General features: G+C 34.8%; 1 protein-coding gene across 3 annotated transcripts in view; it reads right to left on the bottom strand.

Annotated features, from left to right (window-relative positions):
* Positions 1–20,442, bottom strand: part of THSD7B (thrombospondin type 1 domain containing 7B) — an 842,386-nt gene that overhangs the window by 552,981 nt on the left and 268,963 nt on the right. For all 3 annotated transcript variants that reach the window (XM_079135600.1, XM_079135599.1, XM_079135601.1), the window contains exon 3: positions 9,167–9,977. In XM_079135600.1, the coding sequence (XP_078991726.1) occupies positions 9,167–9,977 (811 nt within the window). The remainder of the gene's footprint in view (positions 1–9,166; positions 9,978–20,442) is intronic.

The following is a 20,442-nucleotide window of genomic DNA, read 5'->3' as shown; positions in this document are numbered from 1 at the left end:
GTAAAATGGTTTGCATTAAACAGTTGAAAGGGGACAAAGAAAACACTGAAAAATTACAGTAAAATACTACATGTCATTGTCTATGGAATCCATTTAAAGCAGTGATCAGAGAAAACATGTGTATTGGTACAATCGAAAATAAATTAATTAAATCCCCTATTATAAAATTTAGAAAGAAAACAAAAATAAAATGCAAAGGAAACATGAGAAACTAGAGTAAAGAAAAATGCAGAAATCAATAAAGTAGAGATCATGAAATCAGTAGACCATATTAATAACCCAAAGTACTTTTTAAAAATCTACAAAACAAGTAAAACATTAACTATATTTCAACAATAACTAAAGACAGAAAAATACATAAAAAGTGAAGCAATTAAAACTCGATAAATGATATACATTTATGAAAATAAATTTGAAAATCTAGAAGAAATGAGTCATTTAAGAATATAGACTATTTAACAATAGGTGTTGGCGAGGATGTGGGGAAAAAGGTACACTCATACATTGCTGGTGGGGTTGCAAATTAGTGCAGCCACTTTGGAAAGCAGTATGGAGATTCCTCAGACAGCTTGGAATGGAACCACCATTTGACCCAGCTATCCCACTCCTTGACCTATACCCAAAGAACTTAAAATCAGCATACTACAGAGATACAGCCACATCAATGTTCATAGCTGCTCAATTCACAATAGCCAGATTGTGGAACCAACCTAGATGACCTTCATTTGATGAATGGATAAAGAAACTGTGGCATATATATACAATGGAATATTACTCTGCCATAAAGAATAATAAAATTATGACATTTGCAGGCAAATGGGTGAAATTGAAGAATATCATGCTAAATGAGATAAGCCAATCTCAAAAAACCAAAGGACGAATGATCTCGCTGATATGTGGATGATGACACATAATGGGGGGTGGGAGGGGTTAGTGTTGGGGTTAGGGTTAGGTTTAGGGTGAGGGTTAGAGAGGGTGGCAAGAATGGAGGAAGGAAGGATGGTATAGAGGGAAATAGGGGTGGGAGGGGTGGGGGGAAGGGAAAAATAACAGAATGAATCAAACAACATTACCCTATGTAAATTTATGTATACACGAATGGTATGCGTTGACTCCATGTACAAACAGAGAAACAACATGTATTCCATTTGTTTACAATAAAAAAAAGAGAAGAAGCAGATCACATAGATACAAAACTGATTTGGGGCCAAAAAGTTAAAGTAGTGGGTAAGCCTTTTAGTTAAATGGATCAGTGGGATTTGCACTTTAAAAAAAAAAAAAAAAAAAAAAAAAAAAAGCTCAATTCACAGTAACTAAACTATGGAACCAACCTAGATGCCCTTCAACAGATGAATGGATAAAAAATGTGGTACATATACACAATGGAATATTACTCTCCCTTAAAGAAGAATGAAATTATGACATTTGCAGGTAAATGGGTAGAACTAGAGAATATCATGCTAAGTGAAATAAGCCAATGCCCAAAACACAAAAGCTGAATGTTTTCTCTAATAAGCAGATGCTGATCCATAGTGGGGATGGGGGGAAAGGGAAGAATGAAAAAATTTTAGATTATGCAAAGGGAAGTGAAGGAAGGGATGGGATGATGGGGATCGGAAGGACTGTAGAATGAGACAGACACTATTACCTTATGTACATGTATGATTACACTACTGGTGTGACTCAGAACCATGTATAGCCAGAGGAATGAGAATTCATGCTCCTTTTGTGTATAATGTGTCAAAATGCATTCTACTGTCATGTATAACTAATTGGAACAAATAAAAAATTTTTAATTAAAAAGAAAGAATATAGGCTATTTAAATGAACCCAGCATGAAGAGACCAAAACAAAACCCATCATAAATAAGGTTTTCAAGGAAATACCTCACACATACACAAAAAACAATATCAAGCCCACATGGTTTCATAAAGGAATTCTACCAAACATTTAATGACTAGATATTCTCAATGACATATAATTTGTTTAGAACATATGAACAACAAATTCTTATGAATCCATTGTAATAATACTATTCCCACTTGACAAAGAGAGCAACAAGAAAGTGGCAAAGTGGGGGATATATTACAGGATGCAGGGATGGTATGTTATCGGAAAATTTATTCACATACTTTGCCAAATAATTAAATTTTTTTAAATCGTGGGATTGTCTACAAAGATGCTGAAAAAACTTTTGACAAAAATCAACATCTATTAGTAATACAAACTTTTGGTAAAAGGAAAAAAAATGGATGGATAGATAGCTCTGTAATATGATTAAATACAAAATATACACATGCACACACAGACATAAATACACACACCTTGTGAGAGCAGGATAATGCCCTTCTCGCAAGAGATCCATGTATAATCCTCAATACCTGAGAAATGTTACTTTAAATGGCAAAAGGTAGCTTGGCAGAAGTGATAGTAGCCCCACCATGAAAGAGAAATTGACAGTTAACACCACCATGAAAGAAGTAGCAATATCTAACAAAATTTGATGATGTATTCCCACCAATACCAAAAACACATTATGTAGAAGCTAATTTATTGAAAAAAAGTATTTGTAATTGTAAATTATTCAAATCTATCTAAATATTCATGTGTAAGAATTTGTTCAAATAAAACTATGGTTGCACAACACAACAAAGGGCTATGGAAGTGTAAAAGAGAATGGGGAAGATGTTGCGCAAACTAACATGAAGCAATTCCCAGTAAATAGCGCTAAGTGAAATACTCAAAAGGGATCATACCAGGAGCCACCTTTTGTGAAAGAATGTAGGGAAAACAAGAAGACGTAAAGAGGAGAGGATGAACTGGAAACCAAGGAAACTGGTTATCTACACAGAGTAGGAGACAGGGTTGAAGGTATATACAAAGGAATTCTCTCCTCTGAGTATAATCATGTATAGTTTTGATTTTTAAAACCTATAAATGCCCAAAAGATTCAAAGATAAAATTTTATCATTATGGATGAGGAGGAGGAAATGAAGTATAAAACAGAAAACAAATTGGGAAAAAGAAAATGTCCTCCATTTGCATTCTCACCAGCATAACAAAAGGAAATATATACATATTTTTCCAACTACTTTCAAAGAAAAAATTATGAAAAGGACTTTTGTTGTTTGGGGTCTGCATTTGTTTATGTTTGGGGAGGAATAGGAATGGAAAATTTATTTTCAAATCTACTTTGCATCTCTACTTCAGTGGTAGAGATTTAAAAATAAAAGCAACAAGCAAACAAAGTAAAAATAAGATCTGAGCTTTTGACCTGATGGCTCCTTTTATAGTCTTAAAATTTATTAGCCTTCAGATGCTCCTTTACAGGGATATCACAGTGTATTTATTTAACTAAAGTGGCCTGAGAATTTAAAGTATGTTTAACATATACAAATGATTATAGTTCTTAAAAGACTGCCCATACCACATGTTCCTCTGTATCAAAATAAAATATATTCATCTGAGATTTATTCATAAACAATGAATCACTATTCTCATAAACAGTCTGCCTAGTCTACAGCTTGCATCTCTCTCTGTCTCTCTCTCTCTCTCTTTTTTTTTGTTTTTTTTTTTTTTTGCAGACTGCATTTTGATTCATTGTACACAGATGGGGTACAACTTTTCGTTTCTATGGTTGTACATGACGTAGATTCACACCATTCATGTAATCATATAGGTACGTAGGTCATGATGTCTGTCTCATTCCACCATTATTCTTACCCCCAACCCCTCCCCTTAATGAGATATATTTCTATCCAAAAGAAGGAAGAAGGAAAAAGAAAGAAAGAAGGTGAAACAAACAGAAACTGAATAGTCTATTTAATTTCACAAGATAAGTTATTGTAAAAAGTCAATAATGGCATCAATGCTATCTGAGCAAAAATGATGAACGGGCTGTACAATAGTTATTCTAAATGTAATAGTGAAACTTGAGAGAAAGTCTTGTCAAAATAAGTCAAAAATTTTTATATGACAAGAGACAATTAAGAGCAAAAGATCTTTAAACACAAGAAGGAAATCAATGATGAGGAAGCAGAGTTGCACCAAGAATAATACAACAGCCTACCACATTGCAAATAATAATTATAAAAGGAAAACCACTTGAGGTGATTATCAAAAGTCACAGTGATCAATGAGATAGCTAGTAAAGGGCATTAATTATAGCTCTGTAGTGTCCTAGATTGAAAAATTGACTTTAAGCAAAGCAAGAACAAGAGCTTATGTTATGGCAGAAAGATAGGCCCTTCTTATTCCAAATGTTATGACAGATAAAATAGATAAAATAGAATCACAGATAAAATAGAATGCCACTTGTCCCTACAGCATCATGGAGATCACCAAAAAGAAAGAAATCTGAAGTTAGATATAAATACAGAGCACAGCAATCTATATCAGGACAAATTATAATGATTAAAGTTCACACTAGAACTGAATAAGATACACAAAAAAATCACTATTTTCTGAATACATAAAATCCACAAAAGAGAACAGTGTGTATTTTTTTCAGAGATGAATTTGAGATTTTTTAGCAAAATTCCTGATGGACAATGCCAACATAGTTCATCAAGTTAAACAGAAATAAGACAATAGTGTCGATTATATGGTCACACAGCTGTCAAGCGCAATATTTCTGGTATTGGGAGTGGAAGGTAGAGAAATAGAAATGTCCTCACTCAATATCACATTTTTCTAATACTCTAATTATTTCATAATAGTATATGAGTCATTTTATAATCTTTGATTACTAAGTGAATGAATATTATGTAGATTTCATGGAATTAATGTGAGGAAAGTGGTCTTGGTTCAAAACACTATCTAAGATGCAAAAGAAATCATGGAATTTTCCCTTCCATTCAGGGTTATTTGGAGTGTAGACAAAGTCACTATTATAGTAAGAAAAAAAGTGATGTAAACTGAAAATCAATAACCCTTCTTAGATCCATCAGAGACTTGAAATCAAAGGGCAAATGAGTGCCCCCCAAATTGGAGAGAAAAGTTATCGGATAAAAAGAATCATAAGTTAATGATGGAAAAGTCAAGAACAGAAACCATCAATGGGGTCAACATCAGGGCAGGAAAATTTAACAACTATGATTAACAATTACTGGAGGTTAGGAGTAGATAAAACTGACAGAAACTTCAAGGGGAACAAGCCTTAGTGGGGACCGGATACTTTGATGAGTTTTACTCAGAAAGAACACTGCCAGTTTCTTCCAGAGAAAGATCAGAGAAAATTCTCTTTGTGCTTCCAGTAGAGGGAGGACAAAAACAGACATTTTGAAGTAGACTCAGAGAATTCTGTTTTTCTTAAGATTTGCCCTCAAAGAAACTGTTTTACCATAGCTCAACCAACTGAGATTTTACCAGACCTTAACCAAAATGGGAGAAGAAAAATATTCATCTCCAGCCCCCTATGTTCTTTTTATTTGACCTAAATTTGAGGACTGGGGATAAGAAGCATTTATAAAGGTCATAACACAGAGACATGGGCTTAGTAAAATATGAGGTCCTAATAATAGGATTAGAGAGACTCCCCCTGCCCCCCAAATTTAGCACATCATAAGTAGGACATTTCCACTTTATTAGGGGTTTATAACTGAAATATCTGCTTCATACAGATCTTATTTAGAAAGAAGTATTTGTAACATTCAAAGATAATAGGAAAAAATACAATAACCAGCAAAACAAACAAGCAACAAAAAGAAAAGAAATGAGAACACTGAAGAAATGTTAGATTCTGACACCTAATAGATGCAAGAGACATGATGTAACTCCAAGCCAGGTAAACGTAAAACCTCACACTAAAGGTCTATTTAGCTCAGGTCCTTTTGCTCAGTAAATCATGTTCAATTTTAACAAGATATTATACAGTATACCAAAAGATAAATAACAATGTTTAAAAAATAAATTAAACATCTAAAATGGACTCATACCATAGTCTAGCTAGCTAGACTATGAGCTAGGCACAATGCAATATGGGCGTTATTGGACTGGGAATGTACTACTTCAGTTTGTATAATAAAGAATCTAGTGGGAAAAACGGACAATATGCAAGAGCAGATGAGCACTGTAAGCAGTAGGAGGGAAACTCTATAAAAGAAAGGGAAAAATTGACAGAAATTAAAGACACTGTAACAGAGATGAAAGGTGTCTTTGATGGGCCCCTCCACAGATTATAGAGAGACTAGGAAAGAATCATTAAGCTTGAAGAAAGGTCAATAGAAATTTCTGAACATGAAAAAAAAGAGGAAAATAAAAACAATGTAAAGAACCATATATACAAGAACTCTAGTTTACAAATGGTGAAACATATGCATGTGAGAATATCAGAAGGAAAAAAGAGAAAAGAATTGAAAAAATATTTTAGGGCTCAAGATTTCAACTACCAGTAGTGAAGAAAGAGGGGAAAATACATATATTTTAAACAATAATGGCAGATCATTTTTTGCAATTAATATCCAACACAAAATCCTAAGTAAAGAAGCTCAGGAAACACCACATAGGGTAAATACCAAAAAATGACATCTAGGCATATTATATTTAAATTTCAAAGAGTCAAGCCCAAAGGAAAAAAATCTGGAAAGAAGCTAGAAAACAGAAAAAAATCTATGTTATCCAATTGAAAAGGATCTGAATTACAGTGGACTTTTCTTCAGACACTATGCACTTTAAACACTTAAAACTGATCTAAAAATTAAACTCTATTAAAAAAAAAAAAGATGGTAAAAGCAAGTATAGTATTCAAAGTAAAGAAACTTATTAACCTAAATTCTTTGTCCAATAAAATTATCCTTCAAACATGAAGAAGAAAGTAAGGCATCCTCAAACAAAAATTTGAGAGCATTTGTCACAGTAGACTTACTTTGCCAAAAAATGTTATATGTTCTTCAGAGAAGAGAAATGTTAGAGGTCAGAATAAATCTACAAAACAAAGATTGGTCACTGGAGGAAAAATTAAGATAAAATAAAACCTTTTATTTTCCCTATCCATAATTGATGTAATAGTTTAAAACAAAAGCAACAATGTATTTAATGATTATAGGTTACAAATAAGTGAAATGAATGATGGGAGAGTATAATGGATGACTGGAGGAATAGGAACAACTGCTGTAAGGTACCTACACAACTTGTGGAAAATGCTGTGTTGTTTGAAAGTCAATTTCCTTTAGTTATATACTGTAATTGCTTCAAGGAAACCATCACGAAAAAGTAAAAAAAAAAAAATGATATGCTAAAAGTAAAGATAAAATATAATAATATCAAATAGAACAAAGGCAATGAAAGGAAAACAGTAAAACATATGGTAGATGATAATCCAACTATTTCAACAAACTCTTTAAACTTCTAGTCTAAATACACCAATTAAAAGACGGAGAAGTGGCATAGTGAATAAAAGATGATACAACCATGTCATCTACAATAAACCCACTTTCAAAATACACCAGATGATTAAAAGTGTAAGGGATGAAAGAAAAATATATGATACTAACACTAATCAAATAGAGTAATTCTAATAGTTTCGGAAAATGGAGAATATACAGTAAAAACGTTGTCAGGGATTAATAGGGGCATTATAAATTGATGAGGTTAAATCTCCAAGAAGACATCGTACCATTAATAAGAATACACTTAATGGAGTATCAAAATATATGAAGAAAAAAAACAAGGGTCTAAAATCAATAATATTAGGAAACCAGAAAAAGAAGAGTAAATACAAAGAAAACATAAGAAAATAATTAACATATTACTATTTAAATTTATATTCTTTATAAATGTGTTGATTATGTTTATACATAATGTTTGATATACTTTTTATATTAGTATCTTAATTTTATATTTGTCATAATCTAAAAACAAAATTATTATTGATCAAGATCTTAGGTAAAATCAAAGAAAATAGAAAAAAGGTATCAATGGAGAAAAAAATCACTAAAACCAAAAGTTCATTCTTTGAAAATATTGACAAAATTGATAAAATTCTAGCCAGGTTAATGACAAAAAAAAAAATAGACACAAATCATTAATATCAGAAATGAAAGAAGATAATCACTTAATGATCCATAGCTATTAATAGGACAATAAAGGACTATTATGAGCAACTTTGTCCCCAATCACCTACATGAAATGGACTAATTCATTGAAAGCCACAATCTAATAAAACTGACATTGACAATTGATAATCTGAATTATGCCTAATCTATTTAAAAAGTTGAGTAAATAATTAATAACCTTCCAAAAAAGAAAACATCAAGATTTGTTACACTGATGAATTTATAAATATTCAAGGGAACGAATTATGCTAACTCTTAAAATTTTCTTTCAGAAAACAGAAGCAGAGAAAATACTTTCCAACTTATTCTTAGACAACATTACCCTAATACTGCAACCAGAAAATCTAAAACTGATCTAAAAAATAAAGTCTATTTTTTTTTAAAAAAGATGGTAAAAACAAGTAAAGTGAAATGAAAAAGCCTTTGCAATGCTTATGGCAGAAATACAGACTGGAATATTAAGGAGACCACATTTATGTAGATATAATTTTCAAATCTAAACTGTTGCTTTTAAAAGTTAATTCCCTTTATAGGTAGGTAATTCTAATTACTGCTGAGGCAAGTTGACCTTTTTATCAGTATGATGCCAAAAAAGCACTGTCAGATTAACTTTTGGTATTTTTACTAATATGAAAAAATCAACAGCTCAGACGTGAAAGAACTTCATTTAAAAAAAGTAAACTCCAAAACAATTTTTTAAAGCAAAATCAATGCAAAAAAACCAGTAAAAACTGACATAATTCCTTTGACAATTTTGAGTAAACTTGAATGTTAATCATTATAAAGAACTACTCAGTTATATTGTTTATTAAAGTAACAAAAGACCTGTGTTTCTATTAGTTGTTATCTTGATAAAATGTGGAAATGACTGCCCCTCTCCCCCTTTAAGACCACACTAGGAATCACCGTAGAATTTAGAGCACCGCAGCTTTGGACTATGAGATTTCTAACATTTCTAACTGAAATTGAAAATTTCTTCAACGAAACTTCTGAAAACCCAAATTATAAAGTTCATTACAATTTTCCCTTTGCAGAAATCACATGGAAGCCTTATAAAATTACATAGTAAAATAGTTTAGGCCAATCAAAGAAAGCACTGAAAGACCTCCTACCTCAACAGAGCATTCTTCCCATCGCTTCTTGTACACCAAACCTGTCGGGTTTGATAGCCGATCTCTATGTACCAGGGCTGGGAATGGTGATGTGCTTTGTAACTCTGATGTCTAAAGGTGACTTGCTCATTTGAATCAGAGTTAAAATCCAGAACAGTCCTTTCGCTGAGGCTAATTTCTTTAAGAGGAGGAAGTCTGCATTTACTCCATGGTCCCACCTTAAGGCTGAAGGTATATTCCTCTTCCCCAAGAGGGCAGGAGATGGGAGCATCACAGGCTCTGAACTCGGTGAGATTCGGACACTGCACACCGCCATAGAGAGGGGGTGCGATGGCTGCCCGAGTTCTGTACTGAAGCTTCTTCCCACATCCTTTGCTACACTTGGACCACGGGGAGAACTCAGATACAACACAATCTCGGGGGCAAGGAATGAGGCAAGCTTGTTCTGTGGGGGGCTGAGGGGCAAAATGTTCACAAATTTCACTGGCCACCATGGTTCTGTTTAACTTCTGAAGACAGCGCACTGTCCGGTGCTGGAGTCCATGCTGAGCAGTCACACACTCTGCAGTCCTGGGTTTGACTTCACCCTGGACATAAGGAACAAGCACACAGTGGTGCCAATCAGAAACCTCCCACTGGAAGAGGTCACTGTGCCAGTCACAGACTCGGAAACAACTTCTTTCCTTTGGAGGCCTGCTGCTCTCATCACAGTTAGATAAGTGGCTTGTCCACCCTTCAACGTGAAAACACCAGACTGCACGACTCTGGACTCCTCCTGGCCCACAGTCTCCTGTACACCTTCCCCAGGGACCTACAGGTGGAAAAACAAAGGTAATGATACTATGAGAAATATTCAGCAATTCACATGAAGATCAATTTACACTCTTCCCAACCCAATCAGTGTGAAATTACAAACTTTAGTGGAACAGAGACATAATGGATCAGTTAAGAATGTGGGCTCTGCCTCAGTTTTCTCTCGTCGAAATCTCATTCCACCTCTGATCAGCAATGTAAACTTGTAAAAATTACTTCATCTTTCCAAACTTTTGTTCATTACCTATATTGGGTAAAAGATAATAAATGTACCAATTTGTGAGGCTGTTCTGAGGATCAAAGACATAATGTTGTGCCAAGAAGACAATACACATTTAATAAATGATTGCTACCATTATAATTATTATGTTCCAAAGCCTATATATCTAGCTCAATACTAATATTTTTCTAGTTAGGCAATGTTTCATTTAAAGCAAAGCCCTAAAGCCAGGATTTTAATAAAGCAGAATTTTTCATGTTTCCAATGATTTAGTTCATACCCTAAGAGACTCAGAAAAGAAAAATGTTTTAAAAAATAACTTGCTGAAATATCCTAAATATATTTTCATTTTCGAAATAACTGTCCTCAATTTCAGTTGGTGCTTACAGAGTAAATTGCATGAAAAAAAATTAAACGGATACAGGGTTGAAAATGTAAGGTATCAAAAGAAACAGTAGCACTGAATTGCCTATGAAAATTCTGTCCCTAGAACCCTAGAATCCTTGAAGTGTACCCACTATTATTTTTTTTTCTTTTCTTTCTTTCTTTTTTTTTTTTTTTTTTTTCTTCTGAGACTAGGTCTCACTGTGTTACCCAGTCTGACCTTGAACTCCTGGGCTCTCCTCCTGCCTCAGCCTTCAAATACCTGGGACTACAGGTATGCACTACTTCTCCTAGCCAGTTTTGATATTTGGTGTGTATGGACTCCAGGTAAAGTTTACAACATTAGCTTATAATATGCCTTATCTTTTGACTGATTAGTTTTCATGGGAAAGAGTTCAAGAAATGGACAAATAAGAGTTTCCACTGATGTTTATCACATTATTGGCTTCTAATCTATAGACATACCAGTTGGCATTATCCGAAAGATTGATCATGCATCTATTTCCAAGGACAGCAAGTAGTCACATATTGTGTCAATGAGAAAAAAAAAATGGCTGTTCCCTTTCACTTTATTTAAATATGTAATCTGAATCTGAAATAAGTTTTATAAGGTTAACTAGGTAACCTCTACTCCTATAAAACTGTGATGATCTTTAAGGCACTTCATACCTTGAGAAGCATATCAATCAACACAGGTTAGAGAAATATATTCTCTCCCTTCCCCCAAATCTGAACAGCCACACAAAATGCCCATTAATTACTTATATTTTCATTACATTTGAAGGAACAGTGGGCATGTACACAGCCACATGCATTGTGGCAAAGTCATGTATCCCCAGAGAAACAGGCATCTGCATTTGGGACCATTTGTAAAAATGAGGATATCTTACTTTAGCAGGACAACAGCTTCTGTTTCTAACATACCATCATTCCAGTTCTTCCTCACATCCCTCTTCTGGTTCATACAAACCTATAATTCTTGGCAACACCATATCAGGCTATAGTGATAATGACTCCTGTCACTTTGTAAGAGAAATTAACATGGAAAATACCCTCATCTTCTTTCAGCAGCCATAAGCAAGAGATTTATTTCTCTTGCTGAAACAAAAGGATGTCTCATTGATTGGAATAAGTCAGATTTTACTCAGGAAAATGCCCTTGGGTTTGTCCACTCACATCTCTGGGTGTGCCATCCAAAGATTGACTGCTCATGGTTCAGAGAACACATGTGGGAATGGATGCTCTGCACACTAACAGATTCCATCTGCTGCCCTACATGTGGATGTTCCTACAGTTACCTACAATTTTGTACTTTGCAAATTAAGACATTTGTTACTACTTGGAAGTAACAACATGCTCTACAGTTGAGAAATTCTGGAGCACTTTAAGTATCCTACCCACTGTCCATCATGTCAGAATACACTTGCAAATTTTTTATTATTTATAAAATCAAATCCAGTTACTAAAGAAAAATTTCAGAAATATACAACTTTTGAAAGTCTAAAAATTTAAAAGTTTGTAGCCAACATTTAAAATGGAAAATCAGTTTTGAAAAATGTAAAATATATTGGATAAAATGAAAGGAAACTTTCTGGTAAAGCACTGAGGGTTTTTAATAATGGCTACGAGTTTATCTCTATTTGTTTAGGTATTAAAGACACACAATTTTCAATTGAGGATATTTGGTATGTGGATTAAATAAAGACCAGAAAAGTCAAGTCACTTTATAATCAATCTTGAAAATTTTAATATTAAATTTAACTCAGTACATCCCATAAAGTACTCCTGTTCTTCTTTTTAAAGCACTTGACTAATATATTTTCTTACTATTATAATATTGATTTCTCACTAAAAGTTCTCCATTTACTTTCAAAATATTTAAGGTAGTCTTTTTTGTTATTTGAAATTATCATTTTATAAGTTATATTTATAAATCACTCTTACTCTCTTAGTTTTCACATCCTCTGGTCATATGAAATTTTGCCAAATAGCAACATTTTCCTAAATCAGTGGAAGACAAAATATAACTATTTTATTAGGAAATTAAAATTGCTACTATTGCAGATCTGCTTCTCAGCTTAGCCATGGTCTCCTATTGGCAGGTTAATATTCCTTTTGATATAAAAGCAACAACAAATGGAAGTGGTGGATGAGCAATGATTTCTCCCTCCTAGAGCTGGAAATTTAGACAGTCATTCTCATAAGGTAAGAAATGTGCATATTTGTAAACATTCGGGGTACATTTAGAAAAGCCGACTGAAGTGAGAACAGTTCCTTATGTTAAGACAAACTTTGGTGACCACTGAAAACATTTAAATAACAAGCAAATGCAAAGTAAATTGTGTATGCTTAGACTAAATGAAAAACAAATTGCAAAAAAGACATAGGAGATGGAGACAAGACCTCTCAGCAATTGACTTATAACAATTTGCATTTCTCAGGCATGGAAGAAAATGTGTTCCATGATTTATTTGGTTTTATTGGCAATGAACTTTCAATACACACGAGTGAAAGTCACATAGCCCTGAGGGGTTTTTCAGAAAACATATTGAAGTAAAATGTGGCCTGCAGTTTGAGAAAGCTTATATCCCTTGTACAAATTCAGAAATAGAAGATTAAAAATTTGAGCAGTTGCACAAAGAAGAATATTAACTTTAAATTTACCACATATATTAAATATGATTACATTCAGAATATATATTTGAGATATGTAAAAAAAATAAGAAAATTATTATTTTAAATATCCATTCCATCCTTTTGTCCTAATTGGAACACAGGTACCAGGTTATAAAATGAAATAAAATTTAGAACACCAGAAAGATTAAAAGTTTAGTTATTAACATAAGATTGCTCTGAACTAAAACTCGTGCTATATTGCATTTAAAAAAATTATTTGTTCTAATATGTTATATGATAGAATGCATTTTGATAAATCCATACATAAATGGAATATAATTTCTCATTTTCTGATTGTACATATTGTCGGATCACATTGGTCATGCAGTCATTTATATACATATAATGTCTGTTTCACTTTACTATTCTTCATACCCTCATATCCCTTCCCCTCCCTTCACTTCCCTCTACCTAATCTAAAGTAACTCTATTCTTCACTTGTGCCCTTCCACATTGTGAATTAGCATCCACATATCAGGGAAAACATTCAGTCTTTGGTTTTTGAGTTTGGCTTATTTCACTTAACATGATATTCTCCAACTCCATCCAATTACCAGCAAATTCCATAATTTCAGTCTTCTTTTTCTTGAAAAAAAAATTTCAATGATACAAAAGGAATGGTGGTTTGGAATATATTATCTGTCATCTATCTGCAACTTATTGTACTTTCAATAGGAATAAATTCAGTTACTATTGAAGAAACTGCTAAGTATTTTAAGCCACATCAGTTTTAATTATCAAATTAAAATTGTGGTTTATAAGTAAGTTCTTTGGACATTGAAGGGTAGCACTGATGAACTGTGAGGTCACTTTCAAATTTTTGATGGATTCCTTTTTTCTTTAGCCTATGTTTTGGCAGAAAGTTCAAATTTGTGAAAGCTCTAATGTAATATTCTGCCAGAAGCAGAAAAGTGCTGGCAAATTTTATTCTCTTAATTAAGTTACCCTTAACTTGATTAGTTTGGATGAATGTGTTACCCAATCTAAATCATCACATTTGAGACAGACTGCTATATGCTTCAATTTAGGTGTGGTGCCACTAAAATATCTGCAACCAAAAGTGGCGGGGGCAGGGGTATTCTTGAGGTCAGAGAAAATAAGCACACTCTCCACTGCTTCTGCACGGTACTTATCACTGTCTAAAGTGGCAACCCTGATTTAATACCATTCATGCAATAGGAAGAGATGCTTGCTTTATTATTCACTTTTCCTAGCCACAGCTTTTATTATCCTGGCATTGTTGTATTTTTAACTTGGGATAGGGGGTTGAGGAATGATATGAATCATAATGCAGAGCTTTAACATCTTAAGTTAAAATATTTGTAGATAAATTACTCTACCAAAGCACTATCATAAACCACAGAATTATAAAAATCTGATATAAAATAACAGTGACTCACTTGCAAGAGACCTCATCTTCAAGAAATAGCTCAGAATTTATGTAGTAACTTTCCCTGCTCCAAAAGTGTCTGCATCAACTTTAGAATAAAGTAATAGCTCGCTTACCTAGCAGATGCTTCTGTATGAAACATCACTTAATAAAATGCATCCAAGAACCCAAGGAATGAGAAAATGTGGAATTCATTCATTTAAACAATTATTCATCACCAACTATTTGACAGGTAAGTACATCAGACTCTGGGAATATGAAAGTTAATGACATTATCTCTTACACAATCTGTGCACTAAATGTAATGCTGGTTTACCCATGAGAAGGTCATGTGGCCCCTGTTCAAGCCTATCTGAAACCTACCATATACACTGTATTAACGTCTTTATTTCCCAAAGTTCATTAGACCTGAAGCAGCAAACCCAGAACTGGGAGAGAATCTTGGAAGTAGGTACACTGATGCAAACAAGAAGAGTTGGGAGGTTCCAAGTCCAGCTTCCTAATTCTATCAGGATAATCAGTAAATCTACCACCTGAGGATGCACGGAACCACTCAATACTTTACGCGCTCTCAAAGAAAATCCTCTCATTATGTATATTCATTACTGAGTCATTTGTCAACAGATGTTGGTAAAAATACAAGAGTATAACAACACAAATAGTTTTAGGTGAGAAGAAATTTGAGTTTCAATGCAATTCATTCAAAGCATCCCACTGCACTCTTTACAATCCAAATAATTCTTAACACTGAAATTATTTTCAGAAAACACATCCATGGCCTGAAAAATATGTATGCTAAAGCGTTCTAATAGATCTCCTTAGAAAAAATTAACAGGAAAAAATAAATGCTTCCAAATACAACTTCATTAGGTGTAAAATCTCACGTTTGACAGTATCCATGATTCCATGAGAGACGTACCACAGAGCACTTGGACAGGACATTTATATCTCATGGAAGCATAGGCATTGTTGCTAACATCACTGACTCTGTCTGTAGAACTGTATTTTCTTTGATACTAACAGTGCATTTTAAATTCATTTCACCTTTATAGACAGATGCCTCTGACTTCGAAGTACCTCTGTTATTTACCATTTTTTATTGCAAATTATTAGTTGCCAGTGGCTAGAACATCCATTAAAAGTAGCTTGGCAGGAAAAGTAGATTAGAAATGTATCTGAACCACTCATCAGCTCATGCAAACACCACAGAGACACCTTTAAAAAATTGGTTATCAATATTTGTGATTTGAACTCCACTTTCTAAAAATTCTAAAGCCTAAAAGAGACTCTCAAATCACATATACTTCATAGCATTCTGACACAAGTGAGTCTTTTAGGATCACTAAACCCACACCCTGCTAATTCCCTAGAATGCAGGGGTGGAAAGGGAATCTCACAGATCAGTTTCTACAGGAGGAAATAAAGCCTAGACAAATTCAATGACTTTCCTAAGGTCACACAAGCATTTCAAGTGAATATGAGGCTGACAATGCCATTTCCATGCACCCAATTCAGTGGTCTTTATACTATAATACTCTGGCCTTTATTACTGCATTTCTCAGATCATAAGGGGAGAACATGTACTCCATAAATGATCAAGGTGTGGGGGAGGAAAACTGGAATAAATAAGTGGAAATTACATTAAATCTCATATAAAACAGGCAACAAACTGCCTATTGAGACTTTTCAGTCCCCTGGACTGCTACCCTGAGCAGACAGTTACTCCCAGGGGCCCTTCACAGTTTATTACATGAATTGTGAGACTTAATGTCATTATATGCAAGGAAAACAGACTCAGCTACTGCTCAAGTACATACATTAAAGTTGGGGGTTTTAGCACAAGAAAGAACCCTCAGGCAGCAATAAGAAATGATGTATCCATAGACCAGCTACAGCAATAATAGTAACAGGCATCAGTTCCTTCTGAACACTTACCATCTTCCCCATACCACACATACATTATTCATATTGTTGATATTGTTTTGCTTTGCTGGATGAGAACATCAATACTTGAGATCCAAGAATCACTCAAGATAAACAGCTCAGGAGCCCTCTCCAGCTCTATCTTATTCTAAACCTTTCCCACAACAACTGCAATGTACCTATTTTTAGCAGTGATAGCCCTTGAACAAATGATGCCTTGAAAAGCCTATTAGGAAAAAGATATTTAGAAGCGGGGTCTGTCATTTTGTGTGCAGCAAGCATGAGGAGCTGAGGGTCTTGCCACCCTTCAGCACCAAATGCTCTTTGCCCTGTCTCTGTCCCAGCTCAGTGGCCTGGCGCAGGTGATGGCCTCAGAACTCCTAGGGCTCTGATACCTGTCAAGAGATATTTATGGGGTATTCTCATCCCATAAATATGACTCCACTCAACTTTGACTTTACTTACAGTAAATGCTTCAGTTCAGCTCTCTGGATTCCCTGGAGAGGTAGAAGAAAACCATTTACTCAGCTGTTTTGTGTTAGTTAAGTGGAAAAGACAATGGCAAGCAAGCCAGAGATGGAGTAAAGCCGAGTCCCACACACTTGTTCTGAAGGATTTCCTCCTCAGCTTACTGACCACCCAGACATTTGGGATTCTATAAGAGGGTCAGAATTCAGTTTGCTTTACACTGTGCAGAAAGCAAACTGGATCACACATGGAGGAGGCTGAAACTTTTAAGATGAGTCCCTGCTCAAAAAATGAGCATATAGTTCTGCTTACAGAGTCAATAAATGTTGGACTGTGTAGAGGTCTTCTTCTATGCTTTCTACTAGAGGTTAAAGAAAAAGCAGCCCAGCAGTGATGGGGCCAGTCACACAGGCTTTAAAAATACACAGAAGGGTGAGATAGCATCGAGTATGTCATCTGCCATTAGGTAACTCAAGAAATAACTGCCTAGGATAAAAATAGCATGGAAGCATATTCAAGATAATATTTTTCTTAGGAACTTTGAGAAAACCACCACTGTAAAGGTCTCACGGAGTATATCTGCTTCAGAACACATTCTCTTTCTAGTAGCAGATATTTGTATAAAGTACAAATGAGAGAGAACAAAACACTAGCTGCATTTTGGCAGACAGAATATCTCATTTCATTTTTTTCAAAGGAATAATTATTTCTCTTTCAAAACAGCAATTTTAATAGTATTTGAGACTTTTCTAGTTGGGAAAATAATTTTCAAGTTATTGCATTTGAAAAAAAATCTGAGAAATACCAGTATCATGGCAACATCACAATGTTAATTTCTTTCTATCTAGAAACTAAAATCACCTATTTGCCCTATTTATTCTAATGAGTATGCTGAAGACTTACATAACAATGTATAAAGATCAAATCCAATCACTCGCTCATCAGTTTTACCTCCTAAATGTCGCTCTACCCTGTTGATTCTTCTTCATTGCCATTGTGACCACCTTAGCTCCAGCACCCCTCTCTGTTTCATGCGTGAGAGGGTCAACTACCTGTTTACATAATAGGAACTTAGAGGCTCCTCTTGCTAAAAAGCAGTGAGTCTTCAAGTGGGCCTGCAGATACCCAGTGTATAACTAAAAATAGAATAAGGCTTGGCCTTCTGCCTTCATTTTGCACATGTCCTTTATTACCTTAAACTTTGGGTCAGATTCCTTCTCAATTCTGCACATAGACATGCTTATTGTTTAAGGGATGTTCATCTAAAGTTGCTATTCCTCCCTCTTCAAGGCTGAAGACACCAAGATAGAAATAATTAGGGTATCATCAAGATTTGTGGGGACCTTCAACTTCCAGATTAAGAATGTCCCATTCCACAACCCTGGAACATGGGATAAAAGTCTTCACCCATTGCTCTAAACCTGCAGTCACCTTGGATCCCAGAAACAGTGGAGCCTAACAGACAGATCACCTCAAAATGACATTAACCCTTAAGTGAGAATGATTACCCCAATACAGAAACTGAGGATTCTCCCCCTTGACAGGAGCAATCAACCCAAGAGAAATGGATTGCCTCCTCAAGCAATGATAATAACAACTTCCCCAGGACCATGAAGAATCAGACTTGAGCTGGTATCAACCAGACCAGTTTGAACAAGGCTGCATAGTTATACTACCCTCTTAACCCACCCTAATTCTCCCACTTCTTACACAATGCTCATATCAGTGACCCCCCAAACAGGGCTGGAAACAGTGGTCCATGGTCTTTCAGGTATAGCTACACTGATTAAAGTTCCTTTCTTACTTTCCACCATTACTTTTTCCATTTTTTTTTTTTATGGGGGGTAGGGGATAAGTGGTTATATGTGATTTGTTGCAACCCCTAGAGTTGGCCTCTGGCTAGGACTCCAATAAGATATAAACTTCCAGAGTCTATCGATCTATCCTCACTCTACCCCTACCATAAATTATTTTTCCCTATTAGAGCTATGTATTGTCTAATAATTCAAATTAGCATCACTTTGATGTAATGTATTATCTGGATGTTATCCTCTCGCTAAAAGCTCATCAACAGCTTCCTTTTTCTTCCACAATAAACAAAAACACAATTCTTAAAACGACGTGCAAGTACTTATCTGACCAGGCCCTGTCTTTTCCTCTTAGTGTCCTGATCATTTGGGTCACCACTACTAGTCCATCATATCAGCCACTTCTGGCATCCTCTAATGTGCCCAGCTCCCTCTCTAGTTCTGCATTCACATGTACTGTGTCATAAACCAAATCACACCCACTGCACTTGAGACTCCAATAAAATTCACTCCTACTCACCCTTCAGATCATAAGTCACTTCCTTAGGAAACACTTTCCTATGCTCTGATAGTTCTTTATCCTCCTTCAAAATATCTGTCACTCTTGCAATTACAAATGTATTTGTGTAATTCATTGTTTGATCCTTGACTCATTCACTGGACTCTAAACTCAATGACAGCAGAAACATGTTGGTCCCCTCACCACTCCATTCCCACCAATAGCTCAGCACTTGGCATGTGATGAGTGTTCAATCAGAACCATGTATCACTGAAGCTAGAAGAAACAGCAGTGTAGGTAGCAGAGTCATGTCCAACTACAGTTAGGAGTAATATCACAACTGAGAACTCAGCAGAGCAATTGCATATTGGTTTTGCCAAAATAAGGGACTTTAAAAAAAACAAGTCTTCCCTTTGTGTCCCCTTAACTTATGCTTATAGGAAGAAAACTCCAATAATGGTGCCCAACAGAATTTTCAAATACTGTTTTTTCACAAATCTATCTGTAATGCCTATTTTTCTTTGGAGGACTCTGTGGACCCTTTCTTGCCAACCTCCATAAAGCCAATGGAATTTAATAATGGAATGTCCAGTCTTTTCTTGATTAGCATGTTAATGTACTAAAATTCCCCAGTTTATAGAAACATATTTCATCATAGACATAGGTCTAATCAGAATGATCCACGAAACTCACTCAACAAGTAAGATGCAATTATCTTCTCTTCTCAAAGGATGAAAATAAATAAGAATTGCAAATTGGATCCTATCAACCTAGCCTACTATTGGCAATACTAAAGAGCAATGGGAGATGGATTTGTGATGGTCACAAGCTCATTACAATGACAACAGCAGCAACACATCGCACATTCTACTCAATGATTTATAATGATCATGTCATGCAGTTGCTTGAAGAAGCTTTACAGAGCAAACTAATCTTTATAAGAACTCCCAGTACTTTAAGTTCCATGAATATTTTCAAGAATATTGACAGAATGAAGGAAACAAGGGTGAATGTGATCTTTTTAGAGATTGCTGACATGATGATATTCTCTGATGCTTAAGAAAATACCTAAGACAAGAGCATGGAAGGTGTGTT

Source organism: Sciurus vulgaris, assembly GCF_902686455.1.
Source record: "Sciurus vulgaris genome assembly, chromosome: 3".
Classification (NCBI taxonomy): Eukaryota; Metazoa; Chordata; class Mammalia; order Rodentia; family Sciuridae; genus Sciurus; species Sciurus vulgaris.
This window is presented reverse-complemented; position numbering and strand designations above follow the sequence as displayed.